This window comes from Mizuhopecten yessoensis, unplaced genomic scaffold (genome assembly GCF_002113885.1).
Source record: "Mizuhopecten yessoensis strain PY_sf001 unplaced genomic scaffold, ASM211388v2 scaffold11159, whole genome shotgun sequence".
Classification (NCBI taxonomy): Eukaryota; Metazoa; Mollusca; class Bivalvia; order Pectinida; family Pectinidae; genus Mizuhopecten; species Mizuhopecten yessoensis.
This window is the reverse complement of record NW_018408909.1, coordinates 321,850-348,207: the sequence shown is the minus strand read 5'-3', so window position 1 is coordinate 348,207 and position 26,358 is coordinate 321,850. Positions and strand designations below refer to the sequence as shown.

The window sequence follows — 26,358 nt, the reverse complement described above, 5'->3', positions numbered from 1 at the left end:
AGTTCCCTCAGTTTTTATTAAAGGCTGCCGATCGTGTATTATTGGCGGTTCAGTTCCCTCAGTTTATATTAAAGGCTGTCGATCGTGTATTATTGGCGGTTCAGTTCCCTCAGTTTATATTAAAGGCTGTCGATCGTGTATTACTGGCGGTTCAGTTAAGGCTGTCGATCGTGTATAATTGGCGGTTCAGTTAAGGCTGTCGATCGTGTATTATTGGCGGTTCAGTTCCCTCAATTTATATTAAAGGTTGTCGATCGTGTATTACTGGCGGTTCAGTTAAGGTTGTCGATCGTGTAATATTGGCGGTTCAGTTAAGAGTGTCGATCGTGTATTACTGGCGGTTCAGTTAAGGCTGTCGATCGTGTATTACTGGCGGTTCAGTTAAGGCTGTCGATCGTGTATTATTGGCGGTTCATTTCCCTTAGTTTATATTAAAGGCTGTCGATCGTGTATTATTGGCGGTTCATTTCGTCGTCTTTTTCCAAAATTCTTGTTTCCAGACTTGATAAATGGCGTTGGGTTTGTTCCATTCCGTTCTGTTTGTAACTGATTTAACGCGTCGTCTTTGCTCCTCAATATCTTCTATCTGCTGTCTTAAGTGTTTTACAGTTCGTTGATTTGAGTTGTGTAGTAACTTACAGTTATTTCTTTGACCCTGACAAATTCCCCTCTCGTGTTTTATAGTTTACATTTGCAAAATAGCCGAAATTGTTGATTTAGTTCTTGAAAGTTTGGAGACAAGAGAACAGTTTTGAGAAAATTAGGAATAGTCTTTGATTTTGTTTTCATTAAGGTCATCGTCCGAAACTTAGCGAAGCGGTAAAACGGATAGTACCCTTTTGGCCTTTCGATATTTCCGGAGATGATCGGAATCTCGCCGCCGCTTCAAAATAGATTTGGGCTTTCTCATTGGTGTTGACAGAGAGGTAGGCCCAGGGAGAGGATGTCAAGTCGTGGACCGTGTCTAATCAAGGGAATATCCTGTAGAACAAACGGTTGTTGTAAATCGTCTGGTCCTTCCAAAACATGCCCTTGAAAAAAGTCCAATCTTTCTAAAGTAGAAGCAGAAACATCTGTTCGTGGGACAGAACATCACCTAAATTGCTGGACCTAAAGTGACCATCGCATCTATACCATAGTGACATAACGAGAGAATCTGTTGTGAAACGCTATTCTTAATGATTCCAAAATAGAGCGAACGCAGTCTTAGTTGGACTCCATATCAGCGTGATTCCAAATGAAAGAGTAGGTCCGGACTTTCTTTTTGTTTAATTGTCTCGCGATCGGGAACACTCGCTTCGCCGTAAAGGTGCGACAATTTACTTGATTAACTCGACCAATTAACACGTGAATTTTCCCCATACTAATTCACTTACCTGGTCAGTGTTCACTAGTGTGATGGACAATGATAAATGAGTTATTCTAAGAAAGTTTGTTCATGTGCCGCCTTCATTAGCTCCAGGGAAATACAGTTTTACATGTTTGTTTTATCTTTAAGATCACAAAGGCTACATATATTGACGTAAAGAGTTACAATTAACGATAATGTAACATGTTATTGTCCAATTCCATCGAAATGTCTTATTTGCTTGTTTTGTAAAAGGTCACATATGAGTTACTGAATATAAACAATTCGTAGCATAAATTCCATAATAAATTGTAAAGTATTTCAAGCATTAGATTTTTTTACAGTTAATTTCAGCCTCATTTTATCATATTTTCCCCTTGTGATAACATAACTACATTTTGGTAATTCCAGAATATCCCGCCGTCAAGGCAAATGTTATTTTTGATAAAATTTAAAGTTGACCTTTATCAACTCTTACGTCATTAGTTTAACTACACAAACGCGCGGAAAATCGACGTTAATTGGTGGGAATCAGATAGATACCAGCACTTACACTCACGACTACCGTTAGACTTAGAATCACACTGACCAGGAGTCCTACTATTTTTGGAATAAGCGTTTTTGTAACGGGAACTCTCGGGATGTGATCATGTTATAGATTAGGTGGCAATTTTGCTTCAACCATCTCATGTTTTGTCCCGCAAAACGATGACTCTGTTTTTATTGTAGAAACATTGGAAAATGTTGAAGTATGTGTTTTAGAAGGACCAGCAGTTGTGCAACACCGTTTGTACAACAGGAACTTTTCCCTCAACCAGACAGCGGCCACATACGTCTCTACATCCTGTCAATAAATATTCGGACAGTGAGTCTGCGAGCCTGACAACACAAACAAGAAGACAAGATTCATTTTAGAACAGCGGCGAGATTCCGAACATCTCCGCAAATACCGAGAGAACAAAAAGATACTATAAGTTTAACCAATTTATGAAATTTTGGACGAGGACCTTAACAGTATTTTTGAAAAGAAGTCTCTACTAAGAAGAACGTGTACTTGTCAAAGTAGTTCAGGGAAGTATCTACGTAGCTCAAATTTAAGAACTTAAAATTTTATACAGCAGGAAAAACATAAACCATTAATCAGTTGTATACTGTTTATAATGTAAGAATGTAATTGTGATTTATGACGTTGACACCAACAATAGTGACTGGAATTGTTAATTTGGTGTTCCATATTACGATGCTGTAGTGGCGGTATAGGTGGTCTCGAGTGATGTAAATGATACTATTGGTGGTCGGCAGTTATTGGTGGTCGAGTAATTGGTGGTCGGCAGTTTTTGGTGGTCGAGTTATTGGTGGTCGGCAGTTATTGGTGGTCGAGTAATTGGTTGTCGGCAGCCACCTGGTGGTCGACAGCTATTGGGTGTTCGACAACTATTGGTAGTTGACAGTTATTTGTGGTCGACAGTTAATGGTGGTCGACAACTATTGGTGGTCGACAGCTTTTGGTTGTCGACAGTTATTGGTTGTCGACATATATTAGTGGTCGACAGTTATTGGTTGTCGACAGCTTTTGGTAGTCGACAGTTATTGGTGATCGACAGTTATTTGTGGTCGATTGCTTTTTGTGGTCGACAGCTATTGGTTGTCGACAGTTATTGGTTGTCAACATATATTGGTTGTCGACAGCTATTTGTGGTCGACAGTTATTGGTGATCGACAGTTATTTGTGGTAGATAGCTTTTCGTGGTCGACAGTTATTGGATTTCAACATATATTGGTTGTCGACAGTTATTGGTTGTCGACAATTATTGGTGATCGACAGTTATTAGTGGTCGACAGCTACTGGTTGTGGACAATTATTGGTGATCGACAGTAATTGGTGGTCGACAGCTAATGGTTGTGGACAGCTATTGGTCGTCGACAATTATTGCTATGATGAAATTAGCTGGTGTTGTGTAATGTACACAAGGTAGAAACCTTTAAATAAGTGGCATGACCGTGATTTCATATGATCTGAACAAAACAGCAGTAAGATAAAAGATGAATGAAAGTTTTGCAGAATCTTACACAAGACAGGTCATTTTATTTTTTAGTGCTATAAGAAACATTATAATGGAGATACACATGTGATATAAAAATAAGCTTCAGACAGGTTTTCAATGCTTATGATGAACTGAACTTTTTTACAACAATGTACTGTGGACTACGGATTGCTGGATAAGCGTGCCTTTTTGTTTCCGTTAATACGACAAAAAAAATAAAGACAAATTATAAAAATTTGAAAAAGCATGATACATTTTTTGGCTCATTACAAATATAACAACGATGATATTTCAATCTATTCTAGTCACGGCAAGTTAAATCCTGTGTGTGTGTGTGTGCAGCTGGTATCTTACAAACCATCGTCACCAGAATCTGTTTCATCATTGTTAGACCCAGCTGGAGAGTAGATACCTGCAAAGTGTCAAAGTAATAATTCCATTGGTTTAGGTGGGTTTTTTTTATAATTACACAAAAGCGTAAATTTATACATAGTATCAACAGTACTATGAATATAAAATAAACATGTATACCGTATAAAGTCCACACAACCATGTATACAGTATAAATATATAACAAACATGTATACAGTATAAAGAACACACAAACATTTATACACTATCAATATTAAACAAACATGTATACAGTATGAAGACCACGCAAACATGTACACAGTATGAATATCAAACAAACATGTATACAGTATAAAGACCATGCAAACATATATACAGTATCAATATAAAACAAACATGTACACAGTATGAATATCAAACAAACATGTATACAGTATAAAGAACACACAGACACGTGTACAGTATCAATATAAAACAAACATGTATACAGTATTAAGTCCAAACAAACATGTATACAGTATAAATATATAACAAACATGTATACAGTATCAATATAAAACAAACATATATACAGTATCAATATAAAACAAACATGTAAACAGTATAATGACCACACAAACATGTATACACTATAAATATATTATAAACATGTATACAGTATCAATATAAAACAAACATGTATAAAGTATCAATATAAAATAAACATGTATACAGTATAAAATCCACACAAACATGTATACAGTATGAATATCAAACAAACATGTATACAGTATAAAGATCACGCAAACATGTATACAGTATCAATATAAAACAAACATGAATACAGTATAAAGACCACACAAAATGTAAACAGTATAAAGACCACACAAACATGTACACAGTATAAAGACCACGCAAACATGTATAAAGTATCAATATAAAATAAACATGTATACAGTATAAAGACCACATGTATACAGTATCAATATAAAATAAACATGTATACAGTATAAAGACCACATGTATACAGTATCAATATAAAATAAACATATATAAAGTATAAAGATCACGCAAACATGTATGCAGTATAAAGACCACACAAACATGTATAAAGTATAAAGACCACGCAAACATGTATGCAGTATCAAGATCCCGCAAACATGTATACAGTATAAAGATCCCGCAAACATGTATACAGTATAAAGACAACACAAACATGTATACAGTATAACGATCACGCAAACATGTATACAGTATGAATATATAACAAACATGTATACAGTATAAAGACCACTCAAACATGTATACAGTATAAAGATCGCGCAAACATGTATACAGTATAAAGACCACACAAACATATATACAGTATAAAGACCACACAAACATTTATACAGCATAAAGATCATACAAATATGTATTCAGTATAATGTATACAGTAAGAAAAACACCACAAAATGTATACAGTATAAAGACCACACAAACATTTATACAGCATAAAGATCATACAAATATGTATTCAGTATAATGTATACAGTAAGAAAAACACCACAAAATGTATACAGTATAAAGACAACACAAATATGTATACAGTATAAAGACAACACAAACATGTATACAGTATAACGATCACGCAAACATGTATACAGTATCAATATAAAATAAACATGTATACAGTATAAAGACCACACAAACACTTATACAGTATCAAGACAACACAAACATGTATACAGTATAACGATCACGCAAACATGTATACAGTATGAATATCAAACAAACATGTATACAGTATAAAGAACACACAGACACGTGTACAGTATCAATATAAAACAAACATGTAAACAGTATAATGACCACACAAACATGTATACACTATAAATATATTATAAACATGTATACAGTATCAATATAAAATAAACATGTATACAGTATAAAGACCACACAAACATATATACAGTATAAAGACCACACAAACATTTATACAGCATAAAGATCATACAAATATGTATTCAGTATAAAGACCACACAAACACGTGTACAGTATAAACACCACACAAACACGTGAACAGTATAATGACTACACAAAAAATGTATTCAGTATAAAGACCACACAAACATGTACACAGTATAAAGACCACGCAAACATGTATACAATATCAATATAAAATAAACATGTATACAGTATAAAGACCACACAAACATTTATACAGTATAAAGATCATACAAATATGTATTCAGTATAATGTATACAGTGTAAAAACCACACAAACACGTTTACAGTAAAGGAAACATTTATACAGTATAAAGACAACACAAACACGTGTACAGTATAAAAACCACAAAAATATGTATTCAGTATAATGACCACACAAACACGTGTACAGTATAAACGCCACACAAACACGTGAACAGTATAATGACTACACAAAAAATGTATTCAGTATAAAGACCACACAAACATGTACACAGTATAAAGACCACGCAAACATGTATGCAGTATCAAGATCCCGCAAACATGTATACAGTATAAAGATCGCGCAAACATGTATACAGTATAAAGACAACACAAATATGTATACAGTATAAAGAACACACAGACACGTGTACAGTATCAATATAAAACAAACATGTATAAAGTATCAATATAAAATAAACATGTATACAGTATAAAGACCACTCAAACATGTATACAGTATAAAGATCACGCAATCATGTATACAGTATAAAGAACACACAGACACGTGTACAGTATCAATATAAAACAAACATGTACACAGTATGAATATCAAACAAACATGTATACAGTATAAATATAACACAAACATGTATACAGTATAAATATATAACAAACATGTATACAGTATAAAGACAACACAAACATGTATACAGTATAAACACCACACAAATATGTATACAGTATAAAGATCACGCAAACATGTATGCAGTATAAAGACCACACAAACATGTATAAAGTATAAAGACCACGCAAACATGTATAAAGTATCAATATAAAATAAACATGTATACAGTATAAAGACCAATAAAGACCACACAAACATGTATACAGTATAAAGACAACTCAAACATGTATACAGTATAAAGATCATACACAGTATAAAGACCACACAAACATGTACACAGTATAAAGACCACGCAAACATGTATGCAGTATCAAGATCCCGCAAACATGTATACAGTATAAAGAACACGCAAACATGTATACAGTATAAACAACACACAAAATGTAAACAGTATAAAGACCACACAAATATGTATACAGTATAAAGACCACACAAACACTTATACAGTATCAAGACAACACAAACATGTATACAGTATAAAGATCATACAAATATGTATTCAGTATAATGTATACAGTGTAAAAACCACACAAACACGTTTACAGTAAAAGACCACACAAAGACATGTACAAACAGTGTAAGGACAACATAACTATGTATACAGTGTAAAACCCATACAAACATATATCGTTATAAAGACCACACAGAATGTATACAGTATAAAGACCAACCAAGCATGTATCATGTATAAAGAGCATTCAAGCATATTGGTTGATCACATGCCTTTCCTTTCTGTTTATCATTAGAAATATTACCCTAGCCCAAGAACACAGAAACACATATCTTAATTCTCAAGCATTTCATTAATCTCGACCTAATAAACACAAACAAACCGATTACCTCTCTCATCATGATATGGATTTTAGCTTCCTTTCAAATTTTATTACACCTTTAGAATTTGGTCATAGATACAGTATGCCAAACCAGAAAAATAGACATATCTATCCCATCTGTCAATCATCAAAAACACTGACCTACATCAGACAAAGGAACGTTCATTTCAACTTTCAAACGACAACAAACTTTAATCTCATAAACACAGATACACCTATCTCATTTTTGAAACATATAAACTTTAACCTACATTACGTACACAGAAACACCGAGCGCATCTCTCAAATAATACATTAAATATTAAATATACAAAAAATATCCATTTTATTTCTCAAAGATATATGCTTTAAGCTTCTTCACAAACACGGAACCATCCGTCTCATATCTAAAACAATACACAATATTAAATCTCACATATACAGAAACCTCTAGTCAATCTCGGAATCATATCGTACACTATTACCACGAATGCAATAATAACATACAGTTTGTATGCTATAGCTATTCTAATGCACTGCAACGAGAACAGAATGTCAAGAAAGCTAGAAATCTCGATTTTCAACAAGAGTTCAAGTTTAGAGAAATGAGAGATTAGTCGAAGTTTGAAAGGAAATGCAGACAACCTGGTTTGCTACTTGTTATGTTCTTAATGTACTTACCTGATTTTTGGTTCCTTTTATACCGAATCACGAAAACAACGCCAACACCAACACAAAAACCAACACACACCAATATCACTATAACAATGACGGCAATAATTCCTCCTGAAAATAAATATATATATTTGAATTTCGACCAGTTTGAAGCCAGTGCACAGTGACCATCTTGATCAATGACTAAACTAAAGTCTTAGAATTAGGGGTTCCTGCATACTATTATATAAGTTATTTGAGTAATTTCGACCAATATCTGAATTTCGACCAAACAAAAGCCAGTCCTTGGCGGCCTTCTTCTTAAATGACGTAACGGAAATCGCGTTATAGGTCGCAGTGTTATAGTTTACCTTAATAAAGAACAAATGAACGCAAAATCAAATTGATTCGGTACTCAGGAGCTTGCTCCGAAGATCACGACTTTTGTGATCGACTTTGAAATATTGATTGTTTAATTCAATAGTATGTATCTTTATTACTTATATATTGGAATATAATAAATTAATTTAATGAGGTCGTTATATTTTCATCTGTATTCAACAAAATGCATAAGCCATGTAGCATTTTGTATTGTTATTTATGATATCAGGGACTCGACCTCTTGATCCGATAATTCAATTTCTTATTAACAGAACACATCATTTTCATACATTATATATCAAAAAAAAATCTGATATCGAGATTGAAGATTAATTCTTAATATCAAGGGGGAAAAACTAGATAGAAATGTGACGCCTGGAAGTTACCATGCAACCCTTATCAGCTTCATTGAACATAAATAGCGATATATTTAATTATGAAATATTAAAAAAAGACAAACACATGTTTATATGAGAGATAGGTTTTTGTGTTAATTATATCGTTCGTTATTTCTGTCCCATTAAAAATAAACTTGTCTTGAAATCGTATTTGAATGAGGTACATAATATGTTGATATAACGTTTAAATGTATTACAAAATTACCCGGTATCTTCTTCATCACCGCCCGGTTTGATTGTCGTCTGTCTTGTTGTTGTCAAGGAAGTTTGCTCCATTGTCGTCTGCGGACTCGAATGAACTGGAGTACTTGAAACATTTGGCATTTTTGTAGATTTAATTGAAGACATTTCTTCTGTTGTAGTTGTAATTTTCGTCGTCGTCGTTGTTGTCGGTGTCGACGTCGTTGAGCGTCTAAAATGATACATTAATACACTTTTTTACTTTTTTACTTTAATTGGTCTACATTTTGTAAAGTTGGATGCTATGATCGATTGAGCTACCGGCTCCCTGATCGTCCACTAGGTCTACTATTAAGTATCTAATTATATTTGATGATGCGGTGTTTGTTTACCTGTCACAGCCACAGTTAACACGTAACAGTGGAGCGGAGTAGGAGCAATGCCCATATCTACATTTGCACGGATCATGGCCACAGAAGTTTCGAGTTACGTCACACTTGCAGTACATCAAGTGCTGACCAGCACAATAGTTAGGATACAGGCTTCTGGTTGCATCTGAAATTAATAAAAAAAAAAAAAGAACAAGAGAACCAATGGGCCTGCATCGCTCACCTGGTATAAATCTCATACTTGTAACATTAAAAGTGATCTAAAATAAAGCGACAGGCAAATTAAGTCATTATGTTGAACAAATTTTATAGCCTTTCATCTCAGGATGCAACTTGCAATGTATCAACATCCTGGGACCCATGGTTATTCAGAAGAGGTCGTTTAAAGATTTTAAACAAATTTGACCCCTGTGACCTTGAATATAAGTCAATGTCATTCACTTTATCAAACATAGTGTTNTTGCTGTGGATAGACTCTCTCTCCGCCATGTTTACGTGCAGAAACACCCTGTAAAGTTCCCATAATGGGGTCCCGTGACCGTTTCTCCGGTCTAAGATTTGAAAGTTGATTTTAGTCAATTTAAGGGTGTTGATTAAAATAAGGTGGGTGAAACTCGTGAAAATGTGGACTAACTCGGTCAGAGGGGAAAATTGAACAGAAAAAAAGAACACAAGAAATGGTTGTAATGGGGTGAACAGATCAATTATGCAGGTGGCCCCTCTCAAGTCGCCTTAAAGCAACATCACGGTAAAGCATATTTTAATGACTTTTTTTCAAATACTGCATGAATATATCAAGTGAGTATATATATATTTAACAAAACACCGAAGACAAAATCTCGCTAGTACTTTCGCCCATCTTAAGGATCTGCAGGCGAACCCGACTGAAGACCCCCAATATCTAAAGTACAAGCTAGATTTAGTCTTTGGTGCTTTGTTTTATTTCAATTTTCACGATCACGTGGACGATTTTCTGTGTCTTTTGCTAAGAGGACATTGAACAAATCAACACTGACATGCTGCCCCCATTGCCACACTTTGGATCCATACATTTTCATTTCTCGTTTCTCTACTCTTTACTTTCGGCGGTGTTTCCATATTCACTCGTCTTTCCTTGACCTTGTTGCGAGGACGTTAAATCCAAAACAAACAAACATTCCTAGGCTTATGTCAGCTCCTTCATTTCTTTGACAACAAAATAAATTATCGGGTTTTTTTGTTCCGTAACTTACATCAATCCGCATGTATTTACCCTTCTCATATACATTTATAAAATCTATTAAGGAACAGACGGCGGACACAGTAACAGACGACAAACGATTTGCGAGGATTGGCCTAGACGAGATGGACTGTATTAATATATTTTATAGAATAACCTCTGGTATGTCGACGATTAAGTATCTAATTATATTTGATGATGCGGTGTTTGTTTACCTGTCACAGCCACAGTTAACACGTAACACTGGAGCGGAGTAGGGACAATTCCCATATGTACATTTGCACGGATCATGGCCACAGAAGTTTCGAGTTACGTCACACTTGCAGTACATCAAGTGCTGACCAGCACAATAGTTAGGATACAGACTTCTGGTTGCATCTGAAATAAATATAAAAAAGAGGAAAATTATTCCCAAAATACTGCTGAGAACCTTGTTTCAGCTATAAAAATCATTTACCAAAGCTTTCAATTAAATTTTATTTTGTTTGACTAAGGTTTAGCATTGGTGTTATAAATTGTGCATATTTTATGTTTCCATACCTTAATGTTTAAATAGGGGTTGAACAAAACACATATACAATCATCCTTTTACCATAGGTAACAGAATACATTAAGGTCACATTCAAAAGTCAAGTAGGGTTTCCCACCTAAGATAGTACTCTAACGTATAACATGCTCTAAGTTGGTATTCTTTCTACCGGAAATCCTAGAATATTACTGTAAATTACTTAACATAACCTTCAAAGAGTTGAGCAAGATCATCACAAACTCGAAAGCGACGTCCAATGAGCTGGATCCGCCCACAATAGGTCTACTGAAGCAACGAGTTTAAAGCATTTTTTCCTTTGATTACCTTACTCAGGAAAAAGACATTGGCCAAATTGCGTGTTCCATTGTGTTTCAGTGAAATGTGAAAGTGACTTCCAGTACATGGAAATATATATATATATATATATATATAAAGAAAAAATCTCAACAACACGTCCTTAGTACTTTCATCTCTTCAATGAGATTCTTAAGACCCTACCTTTGAAAGAGCAGACAAGGATGTTTTTATTTTATGTATCTGTATCATTATTTTTACAGTCCGCCGTTATTATTATGTGACATGAACTTTAATACTCTACGTGTTGTTGAGATTGTTTTCCTTTTTATATTATTTCTTCGTCTGTAAGGACACTTTTTTCTGCTTTTATAATATTTACATGTATATAAATCTTATCACTATAAACGATAATGCAACCATTGGGTTAGAAGTTAACAAAAGGAGGCCTATACTGTTGACTGGTTAATTCTTGGCAGGGTTATTTTCGTGCTTTCCGCCGATGGATTCAACCGCTAATTCAAGAATGTAGCAATAATTTCCAGCTCCAACAGTAATATAAAGTAAAACATGCAGTTCTCTTTACTGACAAATATCACCATGAATTTAAACATAACAGAGTATTAAAGTTGCATTCTTGTAACATGATAATGACGGCGGACTGTTAAAATAATGATACAGATACACAAAATAAAAACCTCCCTGTCTACTCTTTCAAAGGCGTGGTTTAAAATATCGGAGCATATTTGTTGCTCGGCCAACCACACAAAGGAAACTAATCGGTAGGCCTACATCAACACGTTTACTTTGTAATCGGGTAAAAACGTACGCTCAGGGCACTTTTTTCGAGGCAGTTTCAACCAATCAAACATATGTCCGCAGTGTGACAAGGCTATGTAGGTAACATTTATTGTTATTCGTCACACATGATTTCATTATATTAGCCCATATACCTGTCGGTGTAGACACGTCATATGATAGTCACGTGATAGCACAAGAAATTCTGCACTGAGCGAATATAAATTTTCCTGATGAAACGCGAAAATAACACTACGCGAAATTGTCGCGAATTCCAAGCTGTATACAGTATATTCTCAATGAGATTGTAATAAGAAAATTGATACATGTCAGATGGAAATGTTGTCATTTCCAGTTTATAAACTGGTTTGTTTAATGAGCAATAAACATGCAAGTATTTCAACGTTTGTTCAGGATTTGGACAAGGTTTCGTTCTTTCCCTTGATTACTACTATTCCCGTTTGTTTGTATTAATATCAAATCAACTTGAATTACAGATATACCTGGAAAACACTCTGGATAGGTCACACATTCATGGTTGAATTGTTGTGATGAGGTGTTATCAGCGAGAAATGTTCCCTGTGCGCACCGTACACACGTGTCGTTCCCGCCATCAAAGTCGCATGATCTGACGTAATGGTCTGGAATACAGAAAAAAAGATATAAGTACTTTAAGAATATTTGCAGAAAAAAATCATATAGAAAAACATCTATTAGTTCTAAAAACAGCGTAAATATCTACAAAATTAACCACAGACAAAACATACAAAAGCGTCAACACATAAAGGTAAGATATACAACAGGATCAATCCAAAAGGACAAAATATACCACAGTCAACACATACAGATAGAATATACAACAGGGTCAACCCAAAAGGACAAAATATACCACAGTCAACACATACAGATAAAATATACAACAGGGTCAACACAAAAGGACAAAATATACAACAGTCAACACATAAAGATAAAATATACAACAGGGTCAACAAAAAAGGACAAAATATACCACAGTCAACACATAAAGATAAAATATCGACAGGGTCAACAAAAAAGGACAAAATATACCACAGTCAACACATAAAGATAAAATATACAACAGGACCAATACAAAAGGACAAAATATACCACAGTCAACACATAAAGATAAAATATACAACAGGATCAACCCAAAAGGACAAAATATACCACAGTAACACATAAAGATAAAATATACAACAGGATCAACCCAAAAGGACAAAATATACCACAGTCAACACAGAAAGATAAAATATACAACAGGGTCAACAATAAAGGACAAAATATACCACAGTCAACACATAAAGATAAGATATACAACAGGGTCAACCCAAAAGGAAATAATATACCAGAGTCAACACATAAAGATAAGATATACAACAGGGTCAACACACAAATACAATAAAGAATGACAAATTATATTACAAGGTCAACACACGAGAAGAAAATATACAACAGCCTCAATTCACAAATATAGAATGTACCCCAGCGTTAACAAAATATACTAGTGTTAAACGAAAAGGACAAAGTGTACCACAGCGTTAGCAAACAGAGACAAAAAAACTAGTGTCAACAGAAAAAGGACAATATGCACCACAGGCTTAACAGAGACAGAATATACTAGTGTCAACAGAAAAAGGACAATATGTACCAGAGCGTCAACAAACAGAGAGAGAATTTACTAGTGTCAACAGAAAAGGACAATATGTACCAGGGCGTCAACAAACGAAAACGAAATATACTACAGTGTCAACAAAGACAAAATGTGGTACAGTCAACATGCGCGCACAAAATATAAGAAAGTGTTAACATATTAGAACAAAATTATTGCTTAAATCAACATAAAATGAAAAAAACAGGGGTTTAGGAAAGGAATTCATCTTGAACCCCCGTCAGCTTGCATTGCTTCGTTCCCTTCAGTAATATGACTTTTCTGTTGACACAAGTTAAACCTAATGATATATCTCCTTAAACTGCATATCATCAAACAAGATGCATGCCGGTAATAATATTCAACACTTGTAATGAATTAGTTGAAACTGTCACAAGGAAATATGAGGTTGCTTTACTTTCAACACAATGGATCCTCAGACATGTCTTGTTGCCTCTCGTGATGTGAGTAGAATTGGCAAAACCACTGTATCCAAGGAGATGGCTCATATGGTTGGAGGTAGGTTGCCGATGTGGTGGTATCTGTTTACTTCTCTTCATAATAGTATTGAATATTCGTCGGTTGTTTTTTTCCGTCAGCTGGTCTTCATTTGTTGTTGTCGTTTGGTTATCCCCGAAAGCGAGTACTGCGTTGGCCATTAATAGAAGTAGGAGAGGTGATGGACTGGAATGACGAGACATACCTCATTCCTGTAAATGGATAATAACAAACAAAATGGCATGTTTTTACAGTTAGTTAGATCAATACTATTCGGATTTTAAATAAATTGACTATGCCCCGAAATGTTTTTTCCTGTTTGAAAACGTATTCAGACAGAATTGAATCTTCATTTTTATCGAATTGAAAACGTATAAAACCTTTCATTTAAATTTTCAGTCGTTTTTTTAACTTTAAACATCAGAATTGGCTTCATGTTCTGTTTAGTTGATCAGGTGATAACAATAGCGGAGCACATACGACCCCTGAACCTGAAGCTTATGAGAACCTTCAAGCTTAAAATACGTGTTGTTCTTATGTTTATATATAACAAGTATATGGAGCATAACACATATGTACGTGTACTGACAATGTTGAATCAAACACATTTTGTTCATGTCTTGTGAATCTGCCAAAACTTCAGGCATATCGAGTCGTTATTGTGCTGGTTGTGTAACATGTCCTTAGATAACAATCACCCGTTGTATGTAGCTATTTACTGTTAAAATTGTTATGTAAAGGATATAAGCCGAAAACTGTCTATTATGTAAAATATTGGGACATTCTAAGGCGCGTAGTGCCGAAGACTGTCCAATATTTTACATAATAGACAGTTTGAGGCTTATATCTTTCTTAAAACTTTGCATGCTTTTGTACAAGTGCATGCATTACATGTGTGTGAAATATGCCCGAGTAGAATTTAGTCTCATTTGAATAATGTCGTTCAACAGGGAAGGTGCGTTCCCAACACAGTCCCTGTGCAGTACATTTTAAGCATCAGCATTCAGTATTGAAATGGATTAAATTCAAATAATTTGATTGATTTATTGAAGAAAGTGATTACAGTATATTGCTGGGATTATATATGTGAGAGAATGGAATGAAAGAATTAAACCACACAATTGAGAAAATTCAAGATTTCAACACCACCTCCAAAATATTTTCATCAAAGATATATCCCAGCTATATATCTGGGATTATACACGAATATCTCAAGGGATGATAACAAAGAAAAATTTGTGCACATAAATTTTGGGGAATACGCAAGATTTCAACTGCCCTCAACTACAAAATTACGAATTCAAAGGAAATTACAATTAATGCTGGAAATGTGACTCTCAGTAAAGTGTTTGGATGTGTATGCATCTATATGGATGTTTCGTGTAAAAAGAGTGTTCCGTGATTCAAACCTTTTTTCAAGGAAAAAATATAGTGCATGGGAAATGTTGATATTTAAATTCAGTGTTACATTTAATAAATATTTATTTTCACATTTATTCTATTACTATGTTATCCATTGTATAGCATAATTATGTGCTCATTCAAAAGTTTAACTTAAGCTGTCCAATATGTTACCTGCAACCGTCCAATAAGTGGATTCTTTTGTGTACTTATTGGACAGATACAGGTAACTTATTGGACAGCTACAGGTAACTTATTGGTCGGCTACAGGTGATGCCTATGACTTCTGTTGGATATAGTACGCAAATAACAATGGATGACATCACAGCTGTGTTTTAACTACAGGTAATAGTCAAATATTTTGTCTGTGCATATACATTTCAAAACACCGCCATTGTATACTGGAGATCGGAATAAATATATCAAAGTCTACTGATTGTTTAGTGCTATATATACTTATGCCATTATCAAAATATTTGTGGTCAATAATCGTCAATAGAATACATTCTGTTCACAATAAATCGCAAACTGTATCAAAACCACAAAAACTCAACAAGTACTCACGTTTTCTGTGTACAGCTGCAATACTTATGTATCGTCATTAAAATGCATTCAGATCACAAGACATCACAAACTGTATCAAAACCACAGAAAGTTTCAACAAGAACGAACGATTTCTGTGTACAGGTTTATGAGGAGTGAAACATGAAGGTTAGATATATTTTCCGAAATGGTTGACAAAAATAAATTTCCATAAATATCCTCTCATAAGTGTTGTTTTACAGGTACACACAAGCGGTCTCTATTATTATTAGATAGCATTTTAATTCTCACGGCATTCAAGTTATAACACAGTAAATAACACACGTTAAGAGTCAAAAGCCAGGTATATTCATACATACGTGCAATTGGACAACCTTGAGCTGAAAGGCTATATTGACTGAATAGGTGAACTAGGATAGGTACACACATGCACAAACAAACAACAGGTACACCATGTAAAATTTACAAAAGAAATATGCTACTTTTCTCCATAAGTCTTGAGTGTCAAATTTGTTATTAGGAATTTATATCATGTTGTACGAAAACTCTCACCAAATACTTACATGAAACATGTACTTTGTACCAGGAAGGTGAACATGAATTGTGTGAATGTGCATATCACATTTCCTTACATGGGTATTTACGTACATTGGCCTGAACGTTTCAGTTGAGTAGTGCAGGGCATTGTATAAAACATTGTATGTATTGTCTGAGCGCCTATATTACCTCGTAATCGCTTTGTTAGCTAATAAAACTTGAACAAATTAATTAAAAGAATTGCAATTATTAGTTATTTGCAGAGGCACGGTAGTGTAAGGGTAGGACCTCAGTCTCATTGCGGGTTGAGGTCACGTCACGGCACTTCACGGCCTAAAATTGACCAATAAGTGAGAGAAAGACCAGGTCTCGGCCCTGACAGGCCTCGACACCTGTCCTTTCTCTCACTTATTAGACAGTTTTCGGCTAATATATCAATAACACTTTTTGCCTACAGTATGGAAAAAATGGTCATCTCACTCAAACTCTATATTTACCGTTAGTATAACAGTATTGGTCACCTCACTTCCAAATGTTTGTGACGTGTTTACTTACAGTATGAAAATAACCGTCAACTCACTTCCAAACAATGGTATATACTTACATTATGACAGTAATGATAACCTTACAACCGAACTATATAGCATTTACCTAAAGCATGACAAAAACGGTCATTTTTTTTACTAAACTCTTGACAAACGTGACTAATGTAGACCTCATGAAAGTTAACTATCCTGTTTTATAACCTACATGTCAGAATATGTATTATAATTTTCTTAATTGTCTCATTGAGAAATTTACTCCTCTCCAGGGATTTCAACTAGAGACATGTCATTTTACGCTATTGAAATATTACATTCGCCATCAGAAAGTAAGGTCCAACAATCCTAGTTCAGTACCTGTCCTGATTGCACACTTTATGTTTCGTTTAAATTGTTGGTGAGCTGCGTTTGTTCTTGGATTTTGGCGGTAGATATGATGACGGCTACCACATGTTGTGCATGAAACGGTTTTCATTCCGGAGTGTCTAGTTTTGCGTCAATTATATTGTCAGGGTTCACGAGGACTCTCCTTCTGTTTTGATTACTCCTAATTGTCTGTCGTCTTTTCTATTCAGTTTCAACTGATTTTCCATTAAGTTTTTCAAATGAATGTGAAAAGATAATGTTCGAAAATTTTAAATGCTTGTGCCTTCCTTTTTTGCTAAGATAATCAATTAAATGTAAGTAACAATAACGCTAACAGTTTCAGATTATCTTGCGTAGCTTCCATTTGTTGTGGGGGTTTATTTTAGAAACATGTTTTAAATATATAGGGAGGATGAGAAAATGTTTGAAAAAATAATTAACGAATGTTTCAAACTTTTTCGAATCCCAAGTTATATTTTCTGTGATAATATATAGACATATGTTGATTATATTTATTCTACCAAGTGAAATATAATAAAAGTCTTTTTCTATCTCAGTATCCAAACGTTTATGATAAGCAAGGTGACCTAAATTATCTTATTATTTTAACAAGGCTGTTCTTTTGCGCGCACTTACATTTTATGACTATTTCACAAGCTTCGCGTTTTGATTATTTCTTACAATGTGGGCAGTCGTCTTTTCGTTTTCTTTTTGTCGATTTCACCTAGATTTTTTTCTGAGTTCTTTTTCTGGGTTTTTTATGCGTTCACTTTAGAATCCAGCGTTTCCCTTTGTTTTGACACTATACAATTTTTCTGTCTTTCTTTGAACATCAGAATTGTTAAATGGAACAATTATACACTAAACAGGGGGGAATAGCGTCGGCACAGGACCAACTATTGGAATTTAGTCTATATGAAACGACAAAATTGTGAACATTTCAATAATTGAAAAAGGCAAAGCATAAAACAAGAGGAGAAACGTAACGGTAAACTTTAGGTCATGTGGCACCGGGTATGAATGTCGACTGTTATTTTGTTCGATGTTCAACGTACTTGAAATATCCAATGTTTAACAATATTGGTGCATAGAGACACTCCGCTGAAATAAAAGTGTGGGTAGGATAGAAAAGAGGGAGGTCCAACGTGATGCAAGGGGGACAGCAGATCAAGGAAATCATGTCACAAACTTCTTAGGACACAGTAAACGTGTTGAGGTAAGGATAGACATAGAAACCGCATCGTTGTTAGGTAATGGAGGGAACACACCATGTCGATGCGGAAAGACAGCACCAGGGAACGATGGAATAGCATTCAAATGAACAAACGGCAGATGATCTAGAAAGGCACTTCATATCATGAAGTAGACAAGACACATTTTTCAGCATTGATTGATATATCATCGGAAGAAAACTTGACCACTTCAGTTCCAATTCCTGATACAACATGCTCTGGAGGGGGAAATCAACTGCATAAGTAAGGATAGGTCTAGCTGATGAATACTCTAACGGAGAGGTAAGTTAGCTGATGGATACCTAACGGAGAGGTAAGTTAGCTGATGGATACCCTAACGGAGAGGTAAGTTAGCTGATTGATACCTAACGGAGAGGTAGATTAGCTGATGGATACCTAACGAAGAGGTAAGTTAGCTGATGGATACCCTAACGGAGAGGTAAGTTAGCTGATGGATACTCTAACGGAGAGGTAAGTTAACTGATGGATACCTAACGGAGAGGTAAGTTAACTGATGGATACCTAACGGAGGTGTCGTGCGTGCAGCAGGAATCGCTTACCATTGCAGGACACCAAAGATTTTATTGTATCTTTATTATCATATTTACTTACGCGTAAGTTGTATTGGAATGTTCATTTCTGTCTTTTTATACGTTGACAATATAAACCCAATTTCATGGTAGTTCAGACGTTAAGTTTAGTTCGTGATGCCTTTTTTGTTTAGGTGCATGGATGTATCCTCCCCGTAGGTTTCTGTCGGTCTTTTTATGTTTTAGTGTATGGACATGTTTTTTTAAATTATAAATTTAATTACTCTTGAATAACAGCGTTAATGTCGTATTCTTTAGGATTAAGCATCCCCTTGATGGCTTTTGTTGTATTTGAACATCAATTTCTTCGTGTTAAACACATTTTTTTTTAAAACATCAGAAAAGAATAACACAAATACGATCAATTGAAGAGCATCTTGTTTATTTTCTGACCGATTTTCTTTCCATTAATATTGTTTTCTTTAAAACTTCCTAACAAACAGTATCCAAAATCTAAACAAATGAATACTTGTGAATTTAGTATAATTTTATTATACCATTATGCAGATATAAAAGTACTAGTACATTTGAAACTTTTAGAATTTTTTCAATATTAAAATTTATTTTTCCTTTTTTAAAAACCGGTGATTGCAATAATAAAAGCTGATTTTATTACCATTTTCCACATTAAATATTCAAATATATATAGCTATCTATTATTTTTTTTGTGATTTTACCCACAGTAATATATACATACATTACAAATGTATTAGGGTGTATTTGTTCCTCCAATTCAATGGTGGAATGCTAATTTTATCATCGAATGATTTCCCTCATTTTTGCTTGTCACAAACTATCCCCCTTTTCAACCCTAATACATTTCTTTAAATTAAATGACTAAGAAACAAGTTCAATGAAGCGTAATAAGACACCTCATCATATTTCTGTGAGAGCTTACAACGAACACCAGATATCTTTAAAGCTTCAAATTCAAATAAATTCTAACATTTCTGAAAGTGGTGTTTGGTCAGAACGTATTTCTTGGTCTTTCATTTTGGGATTTAAAATAGAAATATTTATAACTTATTGGTCAGTGAATAAACCGCTGTAGATAAAAAATATACTCTCACGCAAGTAGAAATGTACGTAGCACTTATTACAAAGGTAAATGATTTGTTCCGTTTGTTTACCAACAGGGATATTTACATAAACAAACACTTACCTTCAACATGTCTTCAATCCAGTAGCATATTAAATCATGATTAATAATAATGAGTATGAAAAATTGTGAAACTTGATTTTTTTAGTATATGGGATTTCATTGGTCATGGTATTCCTATTTCTTTAATATAGATGTTATCCTCTGGTTGATCAAAAGCCAATTTCATGCTCAATTCTGATATTTAACTGTTGTAAGTTCATCCTGAGCATCAACATGACCATTTACATCAAATACACTTCAACTTGTATGGAATCTTTCTGTCACAACTTAAGACATTTCAATTATTCTACAATAGTTGTACATGTATATGTTCAACAATATCATAACGTGTTTAGAGAGAAAATGAAATCCAACATACATAAAAATATGTAGTTTCACAACTCTTAACATTCAAAAACATGTAAAGTCACTTGTAAAACGCTATGTTATGGAGCAAACTGATACTGTTTTTAGAACACATGGCACTTTTGGCTAATTTATGTTTTCGTTGGAAGAAATCTGCAAAATAGAACAAGACAATAAGCCAACACATCATGTATTAAGACAATAATTTAACACCTACAACGGAAGTGTTTTAATTATCACTTTCATTGTTTCATATTTAATCAGTTGATTTCGGGTGTTTAAAAATACGTCTATAATGTAATGCATATATATTTGCAGTTGTCTTGTTATTTCAGCATGGGCAAATAGGATTGGATATTGTATTAATTATTGGTCAATATGGTCAATCAAACTCTGACCATTTCTGGTCAGCAAATCATTTGAAAGTATAATATGGATTCTTGTAATATCAGTCTAAGGATGCCACTGGGCATCATACAACACCAGTAAGTGAGCTTAGGACTTAACCATGGCTTAACAAGTACAGCGAGATAGCCATTTCACCATGGCTTAACAAGTACAGCGAGATAGCCATTTCACCATGGCTTAACAAGTACAGCGAGATAGCCATTTCATCATGAACAACCTGAAAGTAATACCCAGTAATCATCAAACAACACAGGGAAACAACATACAAACTTGATCAAATAAATCTTAAAATAAAAATAAGAATTTGCGTAAATATTTAAAATAAATAATTTCACAACACAATATATCATGCACGTTTCCCTGCTCAGATAATTTAGTTCAAGATAACTTAGTTTTATTTCAAGTAGTGATTAATTACTGAAGTCCATAATATACCACTGTAAATTATTGGAAGAGAATCATAAATTTTCGTTTCATAACAAACTTATCACAGTAAAATGTCTACAATCAATAAAACTCAACACATTTTTTCAAATGACAAAATATCGTCGATATTCTGAATTTAAACATCAAATGACCTGAATGACATTGACATAATTGAAAATAACCAAGCTATAACTTATTAGTTAATGTAACAACAGTAAAACTGCCATGTCTTTTGACTCCGAAAGATTTTTACAGAACCAGGCACAACTTAAATATAACTGATTTAACTATATAAAAATAAAATAATTCTGGTGCATGTCAAGCTTCAGATATACATCAAAAGAAACCAGATATACGTAAGCTCAGTACAACACATTCCAAATATTGATACATTATGTATGCAAAATGAAACTAGAGATTGCACATAAAAAGATACATTGCCCTGCAGGATATGTCTGCTGTGTTAAATGTAGGTTCATATCCATGATCACTGGTTTTTTGTGTAACTTCAAAAATCTTCTCGATTTCTCTTAGAATTATCTATGTATCTCAGTTTAATAATAAACCATACAGGATTTCAATTTTTCGGAATGTAGGGTTGATAGAAAATAACTGGGAAAAGACAAACAAAAAGCACTAAATTTATATCAAAATGAGCAGCAGACTTGTCACTATGAACAAAGTGTCTGTATTTGTAGGTTTGTATCACACCATGTGTATTTATTACTTATAAGCTGCCTTACTATAGACAAATGGTTGATATTTTCATTATTTTGGGACGGTATAGCATCACATTTTGTCATTTCGATTGAGATAATGTGATTTCTATTAAACTTTCAAAAAAAGAACCAAATTTATGCATGATGGAACTGAATAAAACATGATCAATCTTGAAATAAAAAAGTCCTATGTATTGTAGTTTTACATTCCCTGCCTTTCAATTATTTAACTTGTAGCAGCATATAGAATGAATTTGAGTTTATTTGTTGCAGTAAAATAATTTCCTGAGATATGAACTGGATTAATTATGAAGAATGTATGGAAATGAGAGATGAGTAGGACTGTGTGTTACCACCGAGTTATAGGATATACATCACAGCAAATATAACACACAACAACATCATGCACAGCATCACAGTAGAAATCACCCCGTTACAACTGCCCTATTATTGTCATTTTCTATAAGGTCTGAAAGTGTGCATACCGGACATTTCCAGTGAGTATTCCCATCCTCATTTATTTCAATGGACAGAATGATACTAGATTTTAAAATGTCATAATAAAAGTTGGCACTGATTTATAAAATGCAATTTCCTTTCACTTTTTATTTAAATTCCAGATTTGTTTGTTTACGTAAGAGAATATTAAATAATTCCTTTCAACATTGTGATAAAATAAAGCCTAATAAAAAGCAGGTATGAACAGGGTGAGATCTTGTATTGAAACTGACACAGGACCTGACTACCTAACGGCTCACTGACGACAGGGCCTACCTGTCACAACTCTCTGTTACAGTGTTAAACTGATGTCTACAGTAATGTTATCACTCCGCCTCCACTACATACACAACAATATTTTAGGATTACAAGTTTACAGTAATCATCAAGCACTTGTTATGTTTCATATTGGTTGCAAATAGATAACATATTTTAAATTATTGTCTTAAGTCTCAAGTTTGAAATATTTCTTAAAGACACAGCATTCTTAAATATCACGTATGATAAAATTTTCATGGTACATTTATAGTAACATCATGAAATTATCTTTCTAAGTTCAAATTGAATTTGCAAAATTTCAAATCAAATTATAAACCGAGTACGCTGTTCTTTACTAATATATAGACACAGTATATTAACACTGATCTGAGCTGGACAAGCAGGCCCTGGACATTAGCATGGTTATACGTTAAGCTACATACATGCATTGGTCAGTCAGTGACCCTATGCAGGCACCATAACCATGTATTGTGCATATATAATTCTTCATTCCTACCACAAGTATTATGTACAAAAGAGTATGACCTTGACCTCTGTTGACCTTAACCTATACATCAGTTATCACTTTTTAGAATGATGAAGATGACACATATATGCAATATGTATGTATAGATATAAATCTTTTACAGATTAATTGCCTTTCCCACCGATATTTTTCATTATGCATGTCCATTCAGGTATTTTTCACCTCTTTAATGTATCTTTAAACTTACGATGACCTCCAACTTACATTAACTCAATTACAACCAACACAAAGTACTCAAGGTAGGTACTCAGGTAGGCTAGGTCTGATCATAATGCTCCTAGAAATGTCCTGGGTATTCATTTCCTTTTCCTTTCATATAAGAGTTATTCCTCTTGAATAGTACTCTTTAATCCAGGTAGTCCAAGGGTATTTTCTCCAACATCAACTTGAACTGGTTGTTGTGGGTACTGCACTACATTCCATTGTTGCAGTCCAATTTTCCTGGTATTTATTACATGTGAAGTTATATAACATTGTCTGTACATGAAGTTATAAAAACTCAACACGCACTGCAATATATTACAGGTAACTGGTATCCCTTAGAGGATCAGCTATCTGTGTGATAACCATTCCATAATGAATACCTTCTCTATATCCATCGGTTATCTGCATGATAACAGCTTCATAATAACACTACCATTCTTGGTATTGGTTATCAGTATAATACAACAACTCCATAATAGCAACACCTTTCACGGTATCCGTTATCAAATTTAGTTATCAGCATGATAACAACTCCATAATAACACTACCAATCTTGGTATCGGTTATCATTGCTCCATACAACAACAACAGTCTCTGTGTGAAAATAAATGTTCCACAGATATGTTAAATTCCTCCTAGCACATGTATTTCTAGACACATGAGTGACAAGTATATAAGGATAAGAATAATCCTGTACCGTCATTCTCAGTGGTAGAAGCACTTTAAACAGGTCACTACATTCACGTATGACCTTGAAAAAAGGTACCACAAGGTCACATGACATTAACACTTGTCCTGTGACACATGTGTGATAAAAGTCGTCTGTCCTGTGGGTTGTGGTACGTAGATATTTGTGTCTTACAGAGAATCACAAACTCCTGGTCCGTCACGAGCGCAAGTCACTTCACTGTGTCCATGTGATATCAATATTATATAAATAGCTGCCTTTATACATCTGGTACTGCTGCTGACAGGAAACATCCCACAGTGGACAGGTACCAATGAGATACTATACAGTGTTACACTATATAAAATACCACCACGACAGACTAAAACCCTGTACAGAATGTACACTATGTATAGAGGAATAGATTCAATCTCCTCGCCCATATTACAGTGTACGTAAAACATTTTATAATCCTATCTACATCTTTAATATTGTAGTCAGTGGAATAAATTATGTATCACTCATATCTAATGAATATTAATTTCCTTAGTTCTTATTAACAATGCATTAAGCATTTACAGTTGATATGTGTGTACAATCATGAGTAATACCTTAAATAAAACAATAGATTATATTTTATATGTAATATTTACATACTCAAAACAATTGTACAATATATTATAAATACCACAAATATTATAAATATTTTCTTTCGATAATCAAACAACCCCACCCAACCAACCCACTTTAATCCCTCAAACAACCTAAATATCATGTATATACATTCAAAACCAGTTATTTATTCTACATAAAATTGATGAATGAAAATTTACATATGGTCAATATTTATGGATTCTATTTATCAACTCAATGTCACTTAAAAATGAAGGATATTTTTCTTATTTTTGTCCATAAAAGATGTATTCTAATTCAATAAATGAAACTTTTTTGCAAGAAATTTAAATGTCTGTCATGGTGGTATTTTATATCTTAACACAAAGAACTATATTACAACATTTACTACACAGGAGGTGGGCCATTGACGTATCGTAGCTCTGGGGTGACATTGACACTAAAGTCTCCAATACGTTTGACGAGATCTGGGTCGACCATGTAGGCCACACCCATCATCATGAACACAGCGGCTGCTCGCACATAACCTGACTTCAGCCAGGAGGCAGATGAAGATGAGGAAGAAGATAAGGAAGAAGATGATAATGATGTGGATGATGAAGGAATACATGCTGGATTTGCTGCCAGAGTTGTTTTAATATCAGTTCTGTAAATAACAAAGAAACAAGTATTAAATTTATGGCACAGCTAATTCCAACACTAAATCCCTTCTTCCAGTTTTCACAAATCATGCTTATATGATTTTTTTGTAATATTTCTTCATAAATTTGGAAATTGTTTATTACAAATATATCTTCTGATGACAAAGAGGTACCCTTGTAGAACTAATATTACACCATGATCCTTTTTTGTTTTAATGTCCATCATCATTAGCCAGC

At 34.0% G+C, this 26,358-nt stretch overlaps 2 protein-coding genes across 3 annotated transcripts in view; both read right to left on the bottom strand.

Moving 5' to 3' along the window:
* Positions 1 to 3,525: 3,525 nt before the first annotated feature.
* On the bottom strand, positions 3,526 to 17,020 carry LOC110467096. The gene is made up of 7 exons (XM_021524011.1): positions 16,910 to 17,020; positions 14,323 to 14,614; positions 12,739 to 12,876; positions 10,830 to 10,992; positions 9,032 to 9,238; positions 8,075 to 8,179; positions 3,526 to 3,805 (listed from the first exon to the last, which is right to left on the bottom strand). The coding sequence occupies exons 2-6, from the start codon at positions 14,603 to 14,605 to the stop codon at positions 8,092 to 8,094; spliced, it is 879 nt and encodes a 292-aa protein (XP_021379686.1). The 5' UTR covers positions 14,606 to 14,614; positions 16,910 to 17,020; the 3' UTR covers positions 3,526 to 3,805; positions 8,075 to 8,091.
* Positions 17,021 to 19,978: 2,958 nt separating this feature from the next.
* Positions 19,979 to 26,358, bottom strand: part of LOC110467090 — a 100,433-nt gene continuing 94,053 nt past the window's right edge. For both annotated transcript variants that reach the window (XM_021524004.1, XM_021524005.1), the window contains one exon: positions 19,979 to 26,126. In XM_021524004.1, the coding sequence (XP_021379679.1) occupies positions 25,868 to 26,126 (259 nt within the window). In that variant the 3' untranslated portion in view covers positions 19,979 to 25,867. The remainder of the gene's footprint in view (positions 26,127 to 26,358) is intronic.

Bases quoted from the DNA above. Each gene is read 5' to 3' on its own strand.
- LOC110467096 (XM_021524011.1), bottom strand. From the start codon at position 14,605: ATGTCTCGTCATTCCAGTCCATCACCTCTCCTACTTCTATTAATGGCC. The intron at 9,239-10,829 runs GTAAACAAACAC...GTATCATTTTAG, and splicing joins GTTAACTGTGGCTGTGACAG to ACGCTCAACGACGTCGACAC. The intron at 8,180-9,031 runs GTAATTTTGTAA...ATTTATTTTCAG, and splicing joins GGTGATGAAGAAGATACCGG to GAGGAATTATTGCCGTCATT.